The sequence below is a fragment of the Sander lucioperca genome, chromosome 9 (genome assembly GCF_008315115.2).
Source record: "Sander lucioperca isolate FBNREF2018 chromosome 9, SLUC_FBN_1.2, whole genome shotgun sequence".
Classification (NCBI taxonomy): Eukaryota; Metazoa; Chordata; class Actinopteri; order Perciformes; family Percidae; genus Sander; species Sander lucioperca.
This window is the reverse complement of record NC_050181.1, coordinates 40,588,207-40,606,628: the sequence shown is the minus strand read 5'-3', so window position 1 is coordinate 40,606,628 and position 18,422 is coordinate 40,588,207. Positions and strand designations below refer to the sequence as shown.

The following is an 18,422-nucleotide window of genomic DNA, read 5'->3' as shown; positions in this document are numbered from 1 at the left end:
AAAAGTCTCCCCGAGTTAGTTTCACACATACACACTGCTGTCTGAAAATGGTGGATTTTGGAGAGATTCTGAGAACAATCGGTGACTTTGGTTTCTTCCAGAAGCTCATCATTTTTGGGTTGACCTTACCAAATGTCTTACTGCCTGTTTTGTTTTGTAGTTTTCTTTTTATCCAGTCAGATCCGGAGCGACACTGTAACACAGACTGGATCCTTCAGGCCGACTCTAACCTGACCACAGATGATCAGCTGAACCTGACTCTGCCCCGGCAGGAGGACGGGACCTTCAGCAGGTGTCAGATGTTTGTCCCTGTGGACTGGGACATTGGTGACATCAGGGAGTTCGGACTCAATGAGACCACAGGGTGCCAGAATGGATGGGTGTACTACAACACGCTGTATGAAGCCACCATAGTCACTGATGTAAGTGAAGATGCGTGATTTGTGGTTTCTTTGGTATTACCTGTGCTGACTGCCCTACTGATTTTGACTGTTTTGCAGTTCGATCTTGTCTGTGACAAGTCCAACATGGCTAATGTTGTGCAGACAATCTTCATGTCTGGTCTACTTGTTGGTTCATTCATCTTCGGACCTACAGCTGAATCGTAAGCCACTTGAAAAAGATATATGTGCAAAGTGTAAGGAGACCTAAACCTTACAACTGTTTATTTGACGGACACCCACTCTCTAAACTTTAGGTACGGCCGCAGGAGAACCACCCAGTTACCAGCTGTCCTCTTGCTAATATTCGTCATAGTTGCTGGTGTGTCTCCAAATATCTACGTTTACATAGTGTCGCAGTTCATAGTTGGAGCTGCACTCGGAGGATATAGAATTAACTCCACCGTTTTAGGTATGACTTCTTTTTATCTAACCAACAGTGTTTTGATTTATTGTCAATATCCCAAGCATGGAATTGTCCTGTTCTTTAATTTATTCTGACTCTGCTGTGATTTTGGTGTTTAAATTCTGTTTGTAGCTACAGAGTGGATTGGGGTCTCCAAAAGGTCCTTTGCTTCCTGTATGAGCCAGATGTTTTCAGCTCTTGGACAGTGTGCCATGGCTGGTCTGGTCTATGCTATCCGTGACTGGAGAATAGCACAGTTTGTCATTGCAGGAGCACAGGCTTTTGTATTGTTGTACATATGGTAAGTGATGTTTAATACTTTTTTTATTTTTTATTTTTGCTCAGTGCTGTATTTAGACATAACACACTTCCTGATCATAGCTACAGTACAAAGGCTCTCGTGTTACTTCACATGCTGAGATAATGCAAAACCAGTGTGTTTAGGAAGATTGCTGTGTAATTAACCTGGTTGGTAGATCAGTTTCTGAATTAGACTCTGACACATGAATACGTTTATATGAATACAAGACTGAAATAGTTTGTGAGTGACTCCAACATTTGGATTGCGATTCATCTTTTCAGGTGGATTCCTGAATCTGCAAGGTGGTTGCTTGGACAGGGCAGAACCAAAGAAGCATATAAATTGATACATAGAGTTGCAGCAATCAATAAAAAAAAAATCCCAGAGAATCTGCTGAATGAGGTAGGTCAGATTTAATTGTAATGACATTTGATCTTGAGACTTAAATGATCCCTCAGAAAAACAAGACTTAAACGTTTACAGCCCTGCTAGCACCTCTGTGTGGCTGTACTTAGGCACAGTAGTGCTTTTTAACAGGTGTCATGTTTAAAGGAACAGTTTACCCCGAAAATCAAAAATACATATTTTTCCTCTTACATGTAGTGCTTTTTATCAGTCTACATTGTTTTGGTGTGAGTCGCCCTGTGTTGGAGATATCGGCCGTAGGATGTCGGCTTTCTCTCCAATATAATAGAACTAGATGGCACTAGTGCTCAAAGCGCCAAAAAAACAAGTTTGAAAAACTCAACAGCAATGTCTCTTTCCAGAAATTATGACTCATGATAATCCACAGAACTGGTTGTGAGCAGTTTTATGTAGGAACTATGTATCATTGCCCAGACAGAATAGTTTGATACTGCTACCTCACCTGAGCAAGCTAACGTAACAGCTCAGCCAAGGAGGACACCAATAATGTTTACATCTTGTGGCCGGGTTGGGTCAGTGGGTAGAGCAGGCGCACATATACTTCGAGGCTTATGCCTCGACGCAGAGGTCCAGGGTTCGAGTCTGACCTGTAACGATTTCCTGCATGTCTTCCCCCTTTCTCACCTAGCTGTCCTGTCAATTAAAGGCGGAAAAGCCCCAAAAAATAATCTTTAAGAAAAATAAATAAATAATAATAACGTTTACATCTCGCACTGTCACGAGCCTCTCATCCATGAGTAGTTGCACCCTTCTGCGCGGTGATAGTGATACGGTTGGTGGGTGTAGTTCGGTAGAAAGAAAACAGTTCCTACAGTAAATGAAACTGCTGTGTTTTACTCTGTAATAATGTTACATTTGCCCTTCAGGTAACTGGGGAACGAGAAGTTGAAAGTGGAGGAATGAAAGCCATTTTTACCTCACCAGTCCTGATGAAATATTTATTCATTATATCCTTTGCTTGGTAAGTTAGGCACATTTTGGATGTATTTGTATTGAATGTAGTTTTTGATCCAATTAAATTGTATCATGTTGTTGTGTTCTTGTGATTTGAAGGTTTTCATTCAATCTCGGCTACTTCTGCCTCGTTCTGAATGTGGGTAAGTTTGGTCTGAACATCTTCCTGGTTCAGTTCCTGTTTGGGATTTCTGAGATACCAGCACATCTCCTCTGTATCTGGGTTCTGGAGTTGATAGGGAGAAGGAAATCCCTGATGTCAACCCTCCTGGTAGGCAGTTTGGTTTGCCTCTTAACCCTGGCTTTCCCTCGAGGTAAATTTCCTGTCCTTCACATTCAGTGCATGAGGATACATCCATCTAACTGTCAGTGGTGTAATACACTTGAATTCATTCCAGACAGCGCTGTTGTTATCACAGCCCTTGTTACCACTGGAAAGTTCTTTTTGAACTGGGCCGGTTCAGTATGTATGGTCTACATTCAGGAGTTGTTTCCCACTTCTGTCAGGTACACAAAATAAGAGTATACAAAATATGTAATTACAGATTCTACATTAAGTATATATTTGAAAGTGAACTCCACTTTTTCAGGCAAACAGCTGTTGGCTTGGGCTCCATAGCCTATAGAGGAGCAGGCATGCTGTCTCCGTTACTCAACATGTTGGCCATATACCACTGGTCCATACCCATCGTAGTCTTCAGCAGCCTTACACTGATCAGTGGAGCTCTTGTCTTCCTGCTTCCAGAGACCAGGAGAATAGAGCTTCCTGATTCAACTAATGAAACCGAGGGCATCAGGTAAGAAAGCTGCCTGATTTACTGAGGAATTGTGGCAATATTGGCTTTTATTGGGGGTCATTTACAGGCTAGTCTCCCTTCCACACGCTGCGGAGCAGAGGAGGGTCTGGCTAGTCCACACAGCATTGCGGGATGGGAGAAAAACATGCTCTGGTTTATTGGCATTTCTTTAAACCAATCCCAATCGTTTTGGGCGGCGCTAAGCTCCGCACGGAACCGCTGCAAAATAGTTGTGCGAATGAAAACTCAGATTTGACAGATAGTCTGGCTAGCTGTCTTAATTTACCCTGCAGAGATCTGAGGAGCAGTTAACCATAGTCCTCATAAATCCACCAGAGTTTAAAATTCCAACACAAAGAAAGCGGAAGGAAACGGACATCGGCGAAATACATGCATCCGGCGGAATTGGAACGTGAAGGATATAGACTTGTTACAGGCCAACCAGGGGCATACATCCACATTACAACTGCATTTAACAAGCTTGCCCTTCCCAACATGTTAAATCTTGTTTGTTTTATCCATACAGAAACCAAAATGCAAAAATTACAATTTGTTGACAATTTTGCAACTCGTCGTTTTTTTTTCAAGTTTAATTGAAAAGCCACACATAAACACACTGGTAGTGAATAATATAAAGATAAAATATTTTTTACCAAAAAGTCAAAGAGGTGAAGGTCAGAATTATGTCTCTTAACGTCGTCTTCCTTTTCATTCTAGGAAAATGACCACCAAGAAGATGGGAAATGACTCCAACATGGTCGAACACAACAGCAGAAAATCCACCAAACTCTAGCTGGAATTCCGTATTTTTCTATTACAGATGTTTTTGTTGTGCGTATTTCTATCTGGATGGTATTTTGACTTCATTGTTGCTGAGTCATCCAGTGTGTTTTCTCATATACTGACCTAATGTATGTCTTCTTTACTGCTGTCATTACTGTTCTGTGGGAAAAATAAAACACTGGTAGAGAACATACTTCTGACTTGTTATTTAAGTAAAAAGCAGTCAGCAACTCCATGAAACTACAATCACTACCAGTGTTTCTTATTGAGCTATATTAGCATTGAATTATAGCTTAATGGCTGTTGCCAAGAAATATGTCTTCGCAGGAATTAGTGAGGAACCAAGAAAGGTAGGGCTGATCATGCACAGTAGCAGAAGCAAAGATTAAAAAAAATGGCAGTGGAGAACAGAGGAATGAGCCTAAATGCATAAACTGATCTGGGAATGTAAACACAGCAGGGGTAAGAGTCCACAGAGGATGTTATATTGCATGTTTTCTGTCATCACAGCTACATTTGACAAAAAGTTAACCTGCAGCTGCCCTTTCAACAACTTCTTATCTTGTCTGAAAACAAGCCGGTATTGCTTTATGATTTGCCAACTATCAGATACCACTTACTGTCTAAGTTAAAATGTGATCTAACACGAGGTTGAGTTTTACAGTCAGCAGTTGTGCCTGATTATACCAGGATGCAATATACTGTTAGTAAATGAACTGTGTAAAGCTACTACATAATATCTCATCCGAGATCTTGTCCTTGTTACAGAGCAGTGGTTCAAAAACTTTCCTTTACATGTGACCACTTAATACGAAGCAATATCTATGTGTGACCCCTTGTCATAGAGTGTATGTTTGTAAGCAGTATCAGTCTGACAAGTTACACTGTGAAAAGGCAGCATACCTACAAGTCTGCATATTGTAAAGTTGTTAAAAGATCAACAGCACTTTCTGTGAGGGATAAGCAAAGTACACTGTCTGCAAAGAATCATCAGTCACAGTGGCATTGGTTTTTATAGTAGCTGTGCCTGAAATAGCAGGTTATGGTTATGACACCCTAACATTCAAAACATTGATCACCTTTATTTATTCAGGGAAGGCTCACTGAGAGGAAGCCTCTCTTTTGCAGGAACACTCTGATCACATTAACACAGTTGCACATTCACACCAGGAAGCTGCCCAGTACAACCACAGTCTGATCTGCTGGCCACTGAGCAGCTCTGGAGCGGCTGGAGTTAAGGGCCTTGCTCAAGGGCACCTCAGTGGTGGTAATGAGGGAGGGACAAGCGCTGCTCTTTCACTTCCCCCCCCCAGATTTTTGTATCTGGTCGGTCTGGGGATTGAACCTCCCGGTCACAAGCTTGCTTCTCTAACCTTTAGGCCACCACATGTTTTTGTATTTTGCAAGAGTGCTAAAATTCTTGTAATACGACTATTTTGAGAAAAAAAAAGTTGTTGATGAAATTAATGCTGAGGTAAATTTTACTGGGCTATAGGCCAAGGCACAACGATATGAAGATGTCACACAGAAAAAAAGTAGAAGAGTGACACATCTGACATATCATAAAATTACCTCTTCTACAAAATGAAATGTCTACTTAAGTGCAGTCTCAGCTTTCCTGAAACATACAGTCCAGGGTTTAAACATTAATGGGCATTGGTTAAAGGTCATCCTCCAGGAGCATCTGTAAACTGAAAATCATCGCCCTGAACATGGCTGATTTTGGAGAAATTCTCCGGAATATAGGAGAGTTTGGATTATTTCAAAAGATCACTCTTTTTGCTCTTTGCTTCCCTAATGTTATTCTTCCTTTTCAGTTTGCCAGTGTATTTTTTATCCAGTCAGATCCGGAGCGACACTGTAACACAGACTGGATCCTTCAGGCCGACTCTAACCTGACCACAGATGATCAGCTGAACCTGACTCTGCCCCGGCAGGAGGACGGGACCTTCAGCAGGTGTCAGATGTTTGTCCCTGTGGACTGGGACATTGGTGACATCAGGGAGTTTGGACTCAATGAGACCACAGGGTGCCAGAATGGATGGGTGTACTACAACACGCTGTATGAAGCCACCATAGTTACTGATGTAAGTGATAGGTCTGTCTCATGGTCATTTATAATACAGATATTAAATAATCTTTATAAAATGCTCCTTCATTAACCATTTGGTTTCATTTTTCTACAGTTTGATCTAGTTTGTGACCAGGCTAATTTGTTGGAAGTGGCACAGACAATGTTGATGGCTGGCATTCTTGTTGGTTGTCTCTTATTTGGACCTTTTGCTGAATCGTAAGTGTCGGCCTACTTGAAATTGTACATAATGTGTTCTTGACCTGGTATCATCTTTATCAATTAAAATCCATTACAAAAGAGAAGGTTATATCACTGACCTGAGGGTTTTATCTGTTCCAGGTTTGGTCGTAAACGAGCAGCTCAGATTCCAGTCATTGTGATGCTCATATTTACTGTAACAACTGGATTATCTCCCAACTTTTATTTATATTTGGCATCCCAGTTCATTATGGGAATTGGCTACGGAGGTTTTCGACTGAACGGCGTCATATTAGGTACAGTATTCTCCATCATCTCACATGTGAAAACACAATTATTTTGGTGAGTTTTTGTTAAGACGTGTTTAACTGTTGATTCATGATGCAAATTCACAAGCTGTTGTCTTCATATGACCACAGTCATAGATAATTTAGTAAGAAACTCTTCTATTTACTTTTCACTAGCTCGTTTTATTTTTTCCTATTTTTTTCTTGGCACACATTTAATCTCACTTATACACATTTAATCATTCATCTTTTCCCACCATAAAAAAACAAGCTCTTCCTTACTGCAGTGCAGCAATCAAGAGGACGGTGTGGTTAGCAGCTAGTTAGCTAAACTAAAACACTTGTTTTAGCTAACTAAGCAACAACTAACTTTTATGATAAAACTATACCAGGCAGTGCAGATAATATTAATCAACCATATAACAGTACTGTACCACTAGCCTACTTCTGTAGCATCGCTGTAAACGCTTGTAACAGTTAAGCCTCTACTAAAGCATTTTAGCCAGCTAACGCTAACAAAGTTAGCTATATCACCTTGGCACCATCTCTTGTCTTCATCAAGTTTAACAACAACATCAGTTTAACCAAGATTATTTATTTATTCATTTTTTTTTCTTGTTTTTTTTTTATTTTTTTTAATTTTTTTTTACCTTTAACATTTTAATCAGTTTTGGGGCTCCATCATTCTTGGCAGGGGTAGGGATGTTAGCTAACAAATTCAAGGTTGGTTAACTGTTTGATTTCCTGTTTCTAGCTACTGAGTGGATTGGGGTGTCCAAAAGATCATGGGGATCATGTGTGACTCAGGTATTTGGTGCAGTTGGACAGTGCGTCCTTGCTGGTGTGATCTACTTCATCAGAGACTGGAGACTAGCTCAACTAATCACAGCAGCTCCACTTGCAGTTGTTGCTGTTTACATATGGTGTGCATGCACTCTTGTTATTGCCCTCTATTGTTTTAAAGGTAAATTATGTAATACTGATTTACTTTCCTTGTTTCTATCAGGTTTATTCCAGAGTCAGCCAGGTGGTTGTTAAGCAAAGGAAGGACAGAAGAGGCTAAACAGCTGATTACCAAAGTGGCAGCCATCAACAAACGCACTGTTCCAGAGTCTCTGCTGGACAAGGTTATTACCCTTTACAAAAAAAAAAACAACTTTATTTGCCATTGTATCAAGACTTAAATGGAATATTACATATACCAGCAATTTATGATGAAAATATTATATTACACGAGAAGATTTCTACAATGTAATGAAGTGTCTGTCTCTGAACTGTATCAGAGAGATCTTGACTCAAGAATCCTTTTGCAAGGCTGTTGGATGACATGATTTGCTAACAGACACAAATGTTAGCATGATATTGTGTCCGCCCCCTGTGTATTACAGATTGTTGAGAAAGAAACTGAGAAAAAGGGAGGCATAATAATCCTTTTGCAATCATCTTTGCTTAGGAAGTATTTCTTTACCATAATATTGGCATGGTAAGTTACATTTTACGATACACATAACAACGCTACTGAGCCTGTAAATGATGCATTGTGATGCATTTGACAATTCATATTTCAAATGATTTAATAATTGTTTCCTTTTTGAAATCTTCAGGTTCTCCTTGAATGTTACCTACTACTGCCTTTCATTCAATGTGGGAAATTTTGGCTTGGACATCTTCCTGACGCAGCTTATGTTTGGTCTGACTGAACTACCAGCTCATATACTTTGCATCTGGCTGTTAGAGGCACTGGGGAGGAAAGTGTCACTGATGTCAACTCTTCTGATTGGGGGATTCTTGTGCATGTTAATCCTAGCTGTTCCTCAAGGTAAAGCACTCCAGAAGGTGTGTCTTTGATTTTTGTCTGTTTTTAGATTTGCTTGCCATCAAATTTTTACCAGATATTCATGGTTCCCAGAAGATGTATCCTAATGTAGTGATGCCCTAACTTTTTCTTTAGCTCCACCAGCTGGCTGACATTATTGATTCAGAGTAAAATCTCAACAATATTGATGGATTGCCTCATTCTAAGAACAAGTCGCTAGCATTGTTGCTTGTTCTACACTAGTTTTTCATTTATCTGACATTGTGTAACTATCTTCAAGGTAATGCTGTGGCTGTTACCACATTAGCAACCTCAGGACGTTTTTTCATGAACTGGGCAGGATCTATATGCAATGTGTATGTTCAGGAGCTGTTCCCAACATCTTTTCGGTAAGCCCTCCATCTGAGTCACTCCATCTCACTGCAGTGAATAATACATAAGTGCGTGTTCATAAGAATGATACATACAAAAGTACAATAACAAAGTGATATAGCACTTGCCTCTGATTGGTTGTGACACCACTAAAGGACGACAGTATGTTTACTGTTGGCTTGCCTGCTATTTGTTTAGTTGGCTTTAAGAGTAAACTGCCCAGCCCAGGGTTAAATATTTGCTGACTGTTTTTGACCTATTTTAGTTAAGGGAAGTGACAAATTATTAAATATATGTTATTATATACATTTATTATGATGATTATATTTATTTTGCTTGACTGTTTAAAGCTATAGTACATAGTTTAAAGCTTTAAGTGTTAATCAACTTTTGCAGTCACATTAGTCTAATATACACTGGACAAATAAGGTCTTTCAGGTACTAAACGGTGTTACTGTTCTTATTAGTCAGCTAATGTTAGGCAGGTTTCTAACCAAGAGACATGCACTGGGGTAAAACAATCATTGTTGGACAATTGTATGTACTTACAAGTTACAATGTAACTTATATAAACTATTAAGGAAGCTTTGTGGGATTTTATTTTAGTTTAGTATGATGCATGTTTTCACTGAGTTAAAAAAAGGTTTCTAAGTCCATGATGAAATTCTTTATGGTAAGAGCATATCTAAGCTCTGTATGTCTTTGTTTTCAGACAAACAGCCTCTGGTTTGGGCTCCATTGCAAGCAGAGCTGGAGGCTTGCTGTCCCCATTGCTCAACATGTTGGCCGTGTACCACTGGTCCATACCCACCATCGTTTTCAGCAGCCTTTCACTGATCAGTGGAGCTCTCAGCTTCCTGCTTCCTGAGACCAGGAGAAAAGAGCTTCCTGATTCAACAGATGAGGCCGAGGGCAACAGGTAAGCAAGCTGCAAGCTGACAGTGTCTCCTGATGACACCTTCATCAAGGCCCTAATCCTACAGTCTGTCCTTGTTAGTGAAGTGTGCTGTATAACTGCGTGTGTGAATTAGATAAGTCTGTTTGTAAAGCTATTTATTGTGTATGCTTTAGTAGTTAAGCAGGATAAACTTTATTTGAATGAATCCGGTAATTAGTATCAAGGCACTGCATTTATAATCTGTTTAAATGAAAAGGGGAACATTACAAATAGTGTCAACATTTTGTGTAAATGAAACTTTTCCTTTAAGATTTTTATCTTAGGTCAGTATGAACTTTTTATCAGCATCTTTAAATTAGAATTTAGCTACTTTAAAATAAAGTTGCTGGAGCTGCTACCTCCGCGACCCGTTACCGGATAAGCGGAAGAAGATGGATGGATGGATGGATGGATACTTTAAAATAATCTTAAAGGGATACTTTGCCGATTTTAAACCAGCTCTGTGTCATCTCTGTGTGGGCAGTGTGTTTAGATGAACTGTGTTTGGCTTCCCACCATGGCACCAGTGTCAAATATTTAAATCAGCAAAATATCTCTTAGGTACTGCTCATCATTAAATATTAAAACATTAAGCCTATTCCATTTGGGATCAAGATGAATGACACACAGCACTTCTTTCTGTAGTTTTGTTGACAAAAAGGCTTAGAAATACGAAATACATCACAGAAAATGTAACACGTAACAAAATGTCCCACAACTTAACACTCGTCTGTGTATTCCTTTCTCCGGTAGAAATAAGACAACACTGAAGAATCAACGTGAATCAACCAAGCCTGCACAAAGCAAATCTACCAAACTGTAGTCTCAATACTTATATTACTTAACACTCCATTGGTGTTGTTGTTGTGCCACCCTCAGGCCAAATGTCAGCACACAAGATATCTCAAAATCTAATCAGCTGATAACTCTGGAAGTTAATGACAACATTCATGCTCAGAGGTAACAAACCCTTTTAATTTGAATGACATGTTGGCTTTACCTCTTGGCATTGCTCAGGACAAACTTTATATTTTCAGTCAATCCATCAGTTTTTACCTTAAACTAATACAGTAGCATGGTACTTCAATTAGTAACTGTTTACTGAACCTCCCTTGTATTGGGGTGATGGCAGAAGTCTCAGCATAGGAAATCTGAAATTTCTGCAAATAAAAGGGAAACCATCTGCAATGAGGTAAATGGTTAAATGTGTTTTTTGATAACCAAACATCTGGATAACCCTTAATTAAAGCAGTAAAGTCCAACAGTCCATTTTAAAGAGAGGACAACAACCCAGAGATGCTCACAAGTCTCTGAGCTAGAGTCCAAGTCAAGTCTCAAGTCTCTCATGGTTGAGTGTTGTATTACCTGCTGCGTTCCATCCAGGCTGCTTAGAACGCTGCATATAGCTACAATATCTCACAAAAGTGAGTACACCCCTCACATTTTAGTCAATATTTCATTATATCTTTTAATGGGACAACACTGAAGAAATTACACTTTGCTACAATGTAAAGTATTAAGTGCACAGCTTGTATAACAGTGTAAATGTGCTGTCCCCCTCAAAATAACTCATCACACAGCCATTAATGTCTAAACCGCTGGCAACAAAAGTGAGTACACCCCTATGTTAAATTCCCATAGAGGCAGGCAGATTTTTATTTTTAAAGGCCAGTTATTTCATGGATCCAGGATACTATGCATCCTGATAAAGTTCCCCTGGCCTTTGGAATTAAAATAGCCCCACATCATCACATCCCCTTCACCATACCTAGAGATTGGCATGGTTTTATTTCAGTTAGCCTAATAGCTGGTTTGATTTGCATTGAGAGATGATTTTATGGAAAGTACCCCATGCCATTGTTCACATTGTTGTTTTATGATTTGTTTTTTAAAATTTTTCTATAGAGTCACTGACTGTGAATACTTTACGTTATTTTTCTTTCATTAGATACTTTTTCAAAAAAAGTGAAGAAGGTATCAAACAGTTAAAAGCCTTACATTACTTGTCTACATAATAAGAAGCAATAAAGTATTTATACTTATCTACAAACTATAAAGAAATTAAAGATTAAAAACTTATCTACAAACAAAAAATAAATGAAGAAGGAAATGAAAGCTTTAAAACTTATCAACAGACTAAAAAGGAAAGTTTTTTTTTAAGGAAACAAAAGATTGAAAACTTATCAATAGAAAGAAAGATGTTTTTTCTTTTGTGTGTGTGTGTGTGTGTGTGTATGTGTGTGTGTGAGAGAGAGAGTGAGAGAGTGTGTGTATGTGTGTGTGTGTGTGTGTGTGTGTGTGTGTGTGTGAGAGAGTGTGTGTGTGTGTTTATGTGTGTGTGTGTGTGTGTGTGTGTGTGTTTGTGTGTGTGTGTGAGAGAGAGAGTGAGAGAGTGTGTGTATGTGTGTGTGTGTGTGTGTGTGTCTGTGTGTTTGTGTGTGTGTGTGTGAGAGAGTGTGTGTGTGTGTTTATGTGTGTGTGTGTGTGTGTGTGTGTGTGTTTGTGTGTGTGTGTGTGTGTGTGTGTGTGTGTGTGTGTGTGTGTGTGTGTGTGAGAGTGAGAGTGTGAGAGAGGGCAAGGCCATGACGTCATCATACTGAATGTCATCCATGCGCTCCTGAGCCTTTTAGACAGACAGAAAGAGGGGGGTGGGGGTTAAATGTGGGATAAATGTGTATGGTGACCATCGAGCTAGGATAAAGTGGTTTTGATCAATCCAAAAACAGGAGGCAGGTGAAAACTATTGAAACCAGTGAATACATTTGGAGCACTAACCTCCAGCTGGCCATCCTCTGGCCTGACCTGTGGGGTAGAGGTGGAGGGCTGTGGGCTGGGAGCAGCATTCTCACGGAGTCTTTTCTAAGGCTCCTGGAGGCCTGTGGAGCTGCTCTCAGGCTCCCTCTTCCTCTTCCTGCTTCCTGCAGCCTGTTAGAGCGATGAACAGAAGGAGAAAGTAAAGGAACGCTAGTTCAGTTACAGTCCTTAAACACTGCTGCTGTATCATCACTGCTTTCCATCTGTGTTACTGTGTAACTGAACAGATCATTGAATTTCATCCAAAATGGCTTCTGTTGCACACCTTGGTATCACGCTGCTCTGCTTTATTATAAAATGGTATCTTAAAAAGGCATAAGCAGCAGCTCATATTTCACATTACATTAGATGAGATGTTAATACAGCATCATGACTTCAGTCTGATCTATTAACTGAGTATAGAAGAGATAAAAAAGTCTTCAGGTCAGGTTTGAATTGTTTGTAATTGGTCTCCTAGCAACTGCAGGAGACCAGTGAAGGCCAATAGAAGCACTTTTCTGGTGATGGCTAGGGTTACTGTGCAGCCTCCAACTGAGAGAAACGACGTAAATGTGCCGTGAGCAACGTGTCTGAAAGTTGTAAGTCTTCTGGTAGCTGTGCCAAGAGAAATCTCAATCATTCCCAATCTTGCAGAGACGGAGAGCGTAGGTATATGTAAGGAGATAACATAGGCACAGGCTAATTATTGCTAACTAAAATGCTAGTTAACATTAGTAATTCAACTTAAACAACTAATGTGAGACGAAACTGCCTGCGCGCTTCTCCTATACTATACGGTAATTCCTCTACTATGCGACAGTAAGTCGCGTGGTTATGACACCATCGTTAGCCTATTTTTACAAAAACGTCTGCTACGGAGCTATAACGTGAGGTACAAGGTAATGGAGCCTTTTATACATTGTCGTGTTTCTTTAGAAATAAACAATGGACAAATAAAGTCTTTAAACGCTTCAGATGTAAAGTTATTCGCTGTCAAAGTGGCGCCAAAATGAATGGCAGTCAATGGAATGCTAACGGGAGGTGATGGCTTTGTAGCATTAAAATGGCGCCATAGGAGGTTTGCGGTCCGAGGAGAGGCTTACCCCCTTAATAACCTAATCAGTGCCACCCTTCTTATATACTGTCTATGGTGCCACCTGGTGGACATTCAAAAGCTGCAGGGTTTCCCGCAGTGTTTTTATGGAGGTGGTGGGTCACCTCATCTCAAGCAAAGACAACGCCTGTTACATCATAAAAATGGCTACACTTTTATGAAATAAAAGCTTTGTGGAAAGACATTTCACTCAGCTAATGCCACATAGTTAATGAGTGTGGCTATTGTTTAGGCCATCAAAGACTAATGCAAGTTATCACAAGATGAGATGTGTCAGGATCAGGGTGGCTTACCACCTCAGCCAAACAATTTCCTGGTGAACTTGCTGGAGCCCAGTCTGCAGGCCTTTGCTGACAGCAATAACAATGGAAATCACACTAATAACACTCCAGCACACGCCGCCACTCCACACTTCTCATCATACAACCAATCCCACTGGTCTCTGAGCTAACAGAGACACATCAAACTTACTGATGACTTACCGACCGAGGCGGAACCAAACGCACGGTCGGCAGAACGATACATCATCATCCAGGCAGCGCATGAAGCCCTGCAGGAGGATACACAATCAGTGGGTCAGCTGCCCTCAGTACAGGAGAGGGCCAGTGTGAGGAATTACAGTCAAAACCACTTAGCAGTAACGTGCAGCTATGATGTGACTGGCGGTCATGACAACACTGGAGAGGTGGAAGTTAAACTGGCAGGATATGTGGGAATGCAGCTGAATCTGTGCAGACAGACTCCTTGTCCTGGATAATGCTTGGACCGCAGGGTGACATACTGCATGGTCCTGATTATTCAGGTCTTACCTTACAAGATCTCTCTGCTGAACGAGGTGCAGGGCAGCAAGCCGGAATGCCGCTGTCTGTTGCACACTTCCACACAGACTTCATGGGTGTAGGCCGCCTGGCAGGAGATGTAGGCCTCTGTATTCTCCCAACACAGAGACAATCTTCCTCCCACCATGTGGATGCTTCATACTTACAGATCAGCTGGGGCTCGTCCAGTAGGGTGAAAGTTGGAGGCATTGCTAGATGAGAACTTTCTACTGTACTCTCTCATTTCTCCACTGACTTCTCACACAAAAAACTAACTAAAAACAAATAATTAGCCAAACTAAGCAAACTAAATAAATAACTACAGAAAATGAGCAAATATCTATAATGATGAAATACTCAAAAACAAATAAAACCACATACTAATTAATACTACATCCTACACCTTCATCAATGAAGTAAAAAACCTATTCCACTTATATATTCATGTTCTCTGATGTTCTCTGAATGCAACACAACACATACAGCTTGACACTCAATAAAACTGCTGGCTGATTACTTTTCAGTTTTTGTTTCATTTATTTCAATTTTGTTACTTTTGACCATTGTTTTTTTTAATTTGCATTGACAAACACTTAATCTTGGGCAAAAGAAGTCCACATTTTCATTTTCAAACCGTTCTGTTGTTCAAGAAAGTGTTAAAAGTCAAAGTGGGGGTAATTGTGTAAGGCATTAGTGTAGAGCTAGAGTAACAGATGAATAATAATAATGATTTTATTGCTTTTTAACTAATCATAATCTTTGTTTGTTTTTTTCATTTTGGAGGATTTTGTACATTTGTACAATGGCAGATTTGCTAAGCATGAATGCTCTTTTTAAAAGAATGCCCTGTTTCAGACACACTGGATGTCATCCAAAAGAAACGTTCAGTGTTGACACTAAGATCTCTCTGACATGGTGCATGGTTTCAAACTTTTAGCATGCATGTGGCATACTATAATTTCTTATGCCATGGTTGTTCCCGTGTCACAAGCATGACATGAAAGTTTTCTGCCACATGTGATTGTAAGTGTTGATTTTGCTTCAATACATTGACATTTTTATATAATGTAGGCTGCATATATGCACAGATGGTATGGTCAGTTACAGTGGTAGTCATTTACAATTATCAGGTATCAAAGCACAGACTGTTCAAAGTAATATTCAAAATGAGCACAATATATATATATATATATATATATATATATATAACTATGACTAAGGCTGTAAAAGGCTTCTTCAGGAAAACGTGGAAATCCAAATATGTTTAGCATTAAAACGTAGTTAGCTGACAAAGTTGTTAGCTGTAGCTCGGTTGGTAAATCGTCCGTAGGGTATGTCGAGCTTTCGATGCCTCAAGGCTTAAATTCATTTGAGGCGTCGAATAAGATGGTTTGAAACAAGTCTTTAAATTGTTTTAAACTCGTTATGTTCTCACATTTTCAATGATGCACCAGTAAAATAGCTGTTCTGGGATCAGTGGGGGGCTTTTTTCGATGGTCACTTGATTGATATTGTAGAAATTGTCGAATGAAAGTTTCTCCTGCAAAGTCAAAGTGAAATGGTGATTTTGGAACGAGTTTCTCAAATATCTAGGAACTCCATGGCAACCAGCTTCATACGTCACCACTAAAAGAACAGGACCGATTGGCAATGTAATGTAGGCCTATTATATTATTGCATTATGTATTTATTTAGTTTTGAATATAAAATATTTTGTGTTGTTTCCTCCTCCTTAAGTAACGTTAACACAATTACACTTAGGCTGTAATAGGCTTCTTCAGGAGAAAATGTGGGAATCCAAATGGGTTGTTATGCTTGAAAACAGAATAACAAAAACGAAGATTTACCTGGTAGTTGCTTCAATAGAGTTCATCTTCTGTCATCTTTATGTAGTTTTAGTTTAGTGTAGTAGCTATAGCTCAGAAAACACAAGACAACCAGCTGTTGCTCCATGAAACATCTGGATAAAGCTGAAAATGAAATTTTTCTCCTCAAAGAAATTAGTTAACCCCCAAAAACATGGAGTAATTCTCATTCTCATACATTCTCAACATTATGATACAAATGTATTTATTATCTTTATGATAATACCATATATACTTTGCATATAGTACATAGCATTTGCATTTTTATTGCCATGATTTCTTACTAAAAAATAATTATTTAGTGCTCGTCAGTAATTCTACTCAAGTACCATACTTAAGTACAAATTTGAGGTATTTTGTACTTTTTAAATTTTATGCAGCTTTATACTTCCACTCCACTACATCTCATTTTTTTACTACATTTGTCTAACAGTGTTAGTTACTAGTTACTTTTTAGATTTAAAAATGGTCATGCCCTTCATGTCCAGTAAAAAAAAAACATGTATTGTGTATTTTGTGTACATAAATTTGGTGCATGGTTTTGAATGTGATTTCTTTTCTTATAAACTGAATGATTAAGTGTTCCTTTATGGATTGAGAATTCTCTGAATTTTCTTCTTAAACTATAAATTAAAATATAGTAAATAGTAAAACACTGACAGGGAACATATACTGCAGAATTAGTACTTTTAGTCTTGATACTTTCAGTAAATGTTGCTGATACTTTTACATAAGTTTTAAATGCAGGATTTTTAATTGTAGGCCAAGTAAAGGATCAGAATACTCCCGGTAGGAGGACGGGACCTTCAGCAGGTGTCAGATGTTTGTCCCTGTGGAATGGGACATTGGTGACATCAGGGAGTTTGGACTCAATGAGACCACAGGGTGCCAGAATGGATGGGTGTACTACAACACAATGTATGACGCCACCATAATCACTGATGTAAGTAATGAGTGTAGACAAGCGGACAATTGTTATTACCAGTCACAACAGCGGTGCTGGTATTGTTTTTACCCTGTGAATCTGTGTGTGTCATCATGACCAAATGTGGTCCTGGGAGACACCTACTGCAGTTGTACTTCACCAGGTGATATGTGATAGGGTCACAACTAGTTATAATACAGTCACAAAACTCAGAGCAAAGCCCTGTATTGATTTTATCATACCAATAAAGCAAATAAAAATTGAAATTGAGAGAGAGAGAGAGAGAGAGAGAGCGCATATACAGTAACCTATGTATTAGGAGAACTGAATACCAACGTTCAAAGATGCTGCATCATTCATTACTATGAAAGTTCCTAAACGGATGCTGAAAAAGCCTCAGGGGGCTTCCTTGCGCTAGAATAGCCATTAGAGCCTTTCTTCAGCTGAGCTGTTTGAGAGCATCCGCATCCAAGTCTGCTGGCCAAGTCTTCTTATTGTTTTACTTTGAGTTTTGTATGGATTAAACAAATGAGATATAACATCTTCATTAGTGAGCATTAGAGGTGCATATGTCCCAAAATGTTGAACTATTTCTCTAAATCATCACCATAGCATTTACTCTAAAACTAACTCCATCCTAAAATAAACACTTAACCTTTTGGGCATTGTCAGTTTAGTCCTCACAATTTAATGAATTCTACCCTAGACAAACACAAATACCTAAACATGCAACAATGTTATACTAGCTATTGTGTTGAATCAATTTGGTATTGTAGACATAATGCTAGTGACCTGTTCTAGTGTGCATTAAAACTGCCAAGTGGCAAGTATTACTTAGTAGTAAGTATACTTATTGGTATTATTCAACTTTTCAAAGAAATCCATACTAATTAAACCCATTCCCACTTTTTTCAACTATTCTCACTACTTCACCTTCTTCTTATACAATTCAAGCCAGCAATCCAGTGTAGCGTCAGCCTTTCAACATACAGCATTCACACTGCAATTTCTTCAGAAATTGCATTCTCTAGTTTCAGTTTGTTATGTTATAACAAACGAGGTAGGCCAACTCCTTGGTTGGAAGTGGTTCAGCCTGTTCAATCTTAGAAAACTGAT

General features: G+C 39.2%; 2 protein-coding genes across 2 annotated transcripts; both read left to right on the top strand.

Moving 5' to 3' along the window:
• Nucleotides 1-15: 15 nt before the first annotated feature.
• Nucleotides 16-4,490, top strand: LOC116055054 (solute carrier family 22 member 13-like). Its single transcript, XM_036005749.1, has 10 exons — nucleotides 16-422; nucleotides 501-604; nucleotides 698-852; nucleotides 979-1,147; nucleotides 1,429-1,549; nucleotides 2,440-2,534; nucleotides 2,627-2,841; nucleotides 2,926-3,034; nucleotides 3,118-3,324; nucleotides 4,042-4,490. The coding sequence occupies exons 1-10, from the start codon at nucleotides 48-50 to the stop codon at nucleotides 4,115-4,117; spliced, it is 1,626 nt and encodes a 541-aa protein (XP_035861642.1). The 5' UTR covers nucleotides 16-47; the 3' UTR covers nucleotides 4,118-4,490.
• A 1,009-nt stretch (nucleotides 4,491-5,499) lies between these two features.
• On the top strand, nucleotides 5,500-10,983 carry LOC116055055 (solute carrier family 22 member 13-like). The gene is made up of 10 exons (XM_031306805.2): nucleotides 5,500-6,194; nucleotides 6,294-6,397; nucleotides 6,521-6,675; nucleotides 7,421-7,589; nucleotides 7,673-7,793; nucleotides 8,055-8,149; nucleotides 8,271-8,485; nucleotides 8,763-8,871; nucleotides 9,567-9,773; nucleotides 10,545-10,983. Exons 1-10 carry the CDS (start codon nucleotides 5,820-5,822, stop codon nucleotides 10,612-10,614), a joined length of 1,620 nt encoding a protein of 539 aa, XP_031162665.1. The 5' UTR covers nucleotides 5,500-5,819; the 3' UTR covers nucleotides 10,615-10,983.
• Nucleotides 10,984-18,422: the final 7,439 nt, after the last annotated feature.

Coding starts and splice junctions, on each gene's coding strand:
- LOC116055055 (XM_031306805.2), top strand. CDS start 5,820: ATGGCTGATTTTGGAGAAATTCTCCGGAATATAGGAGAGTTTGGATTA. Junction 6,195..6,293: donor AAGCCACCATAGTTACTGAT/GTAAGTGATAGG, acceptor ATTTTTCTACAG/TTTGATCTAGTTTGTGACCA. Junction 8,486..8,762: donor AATCCTAGCTGTTCCTCAAG/GTAAAGCACTCC, acceptor ACTATCTTCAAG/GTAATGCTGTGGCTGTTACC.
- LOC116055054 (XM_036005749.1), top strand. CDS start 48: ATGGTGGATTTTGGAGAGATTCTGAGAACAATCGGTGACTTTGGTTTC. Junction 605..697: donor TTCGGACCTACAGCTGAATC/GTAAGCCACTTG, acceptor TCTAAACTTTAG/GTACGGCCGCAGGAGAACCA. Junction 853..978: donor AATTAACTCCACCGTTTTAG/GTATGACTTCTT, acceptor TTCTGTTTGTAG/CTACAGAGTGGATTGGGGTC.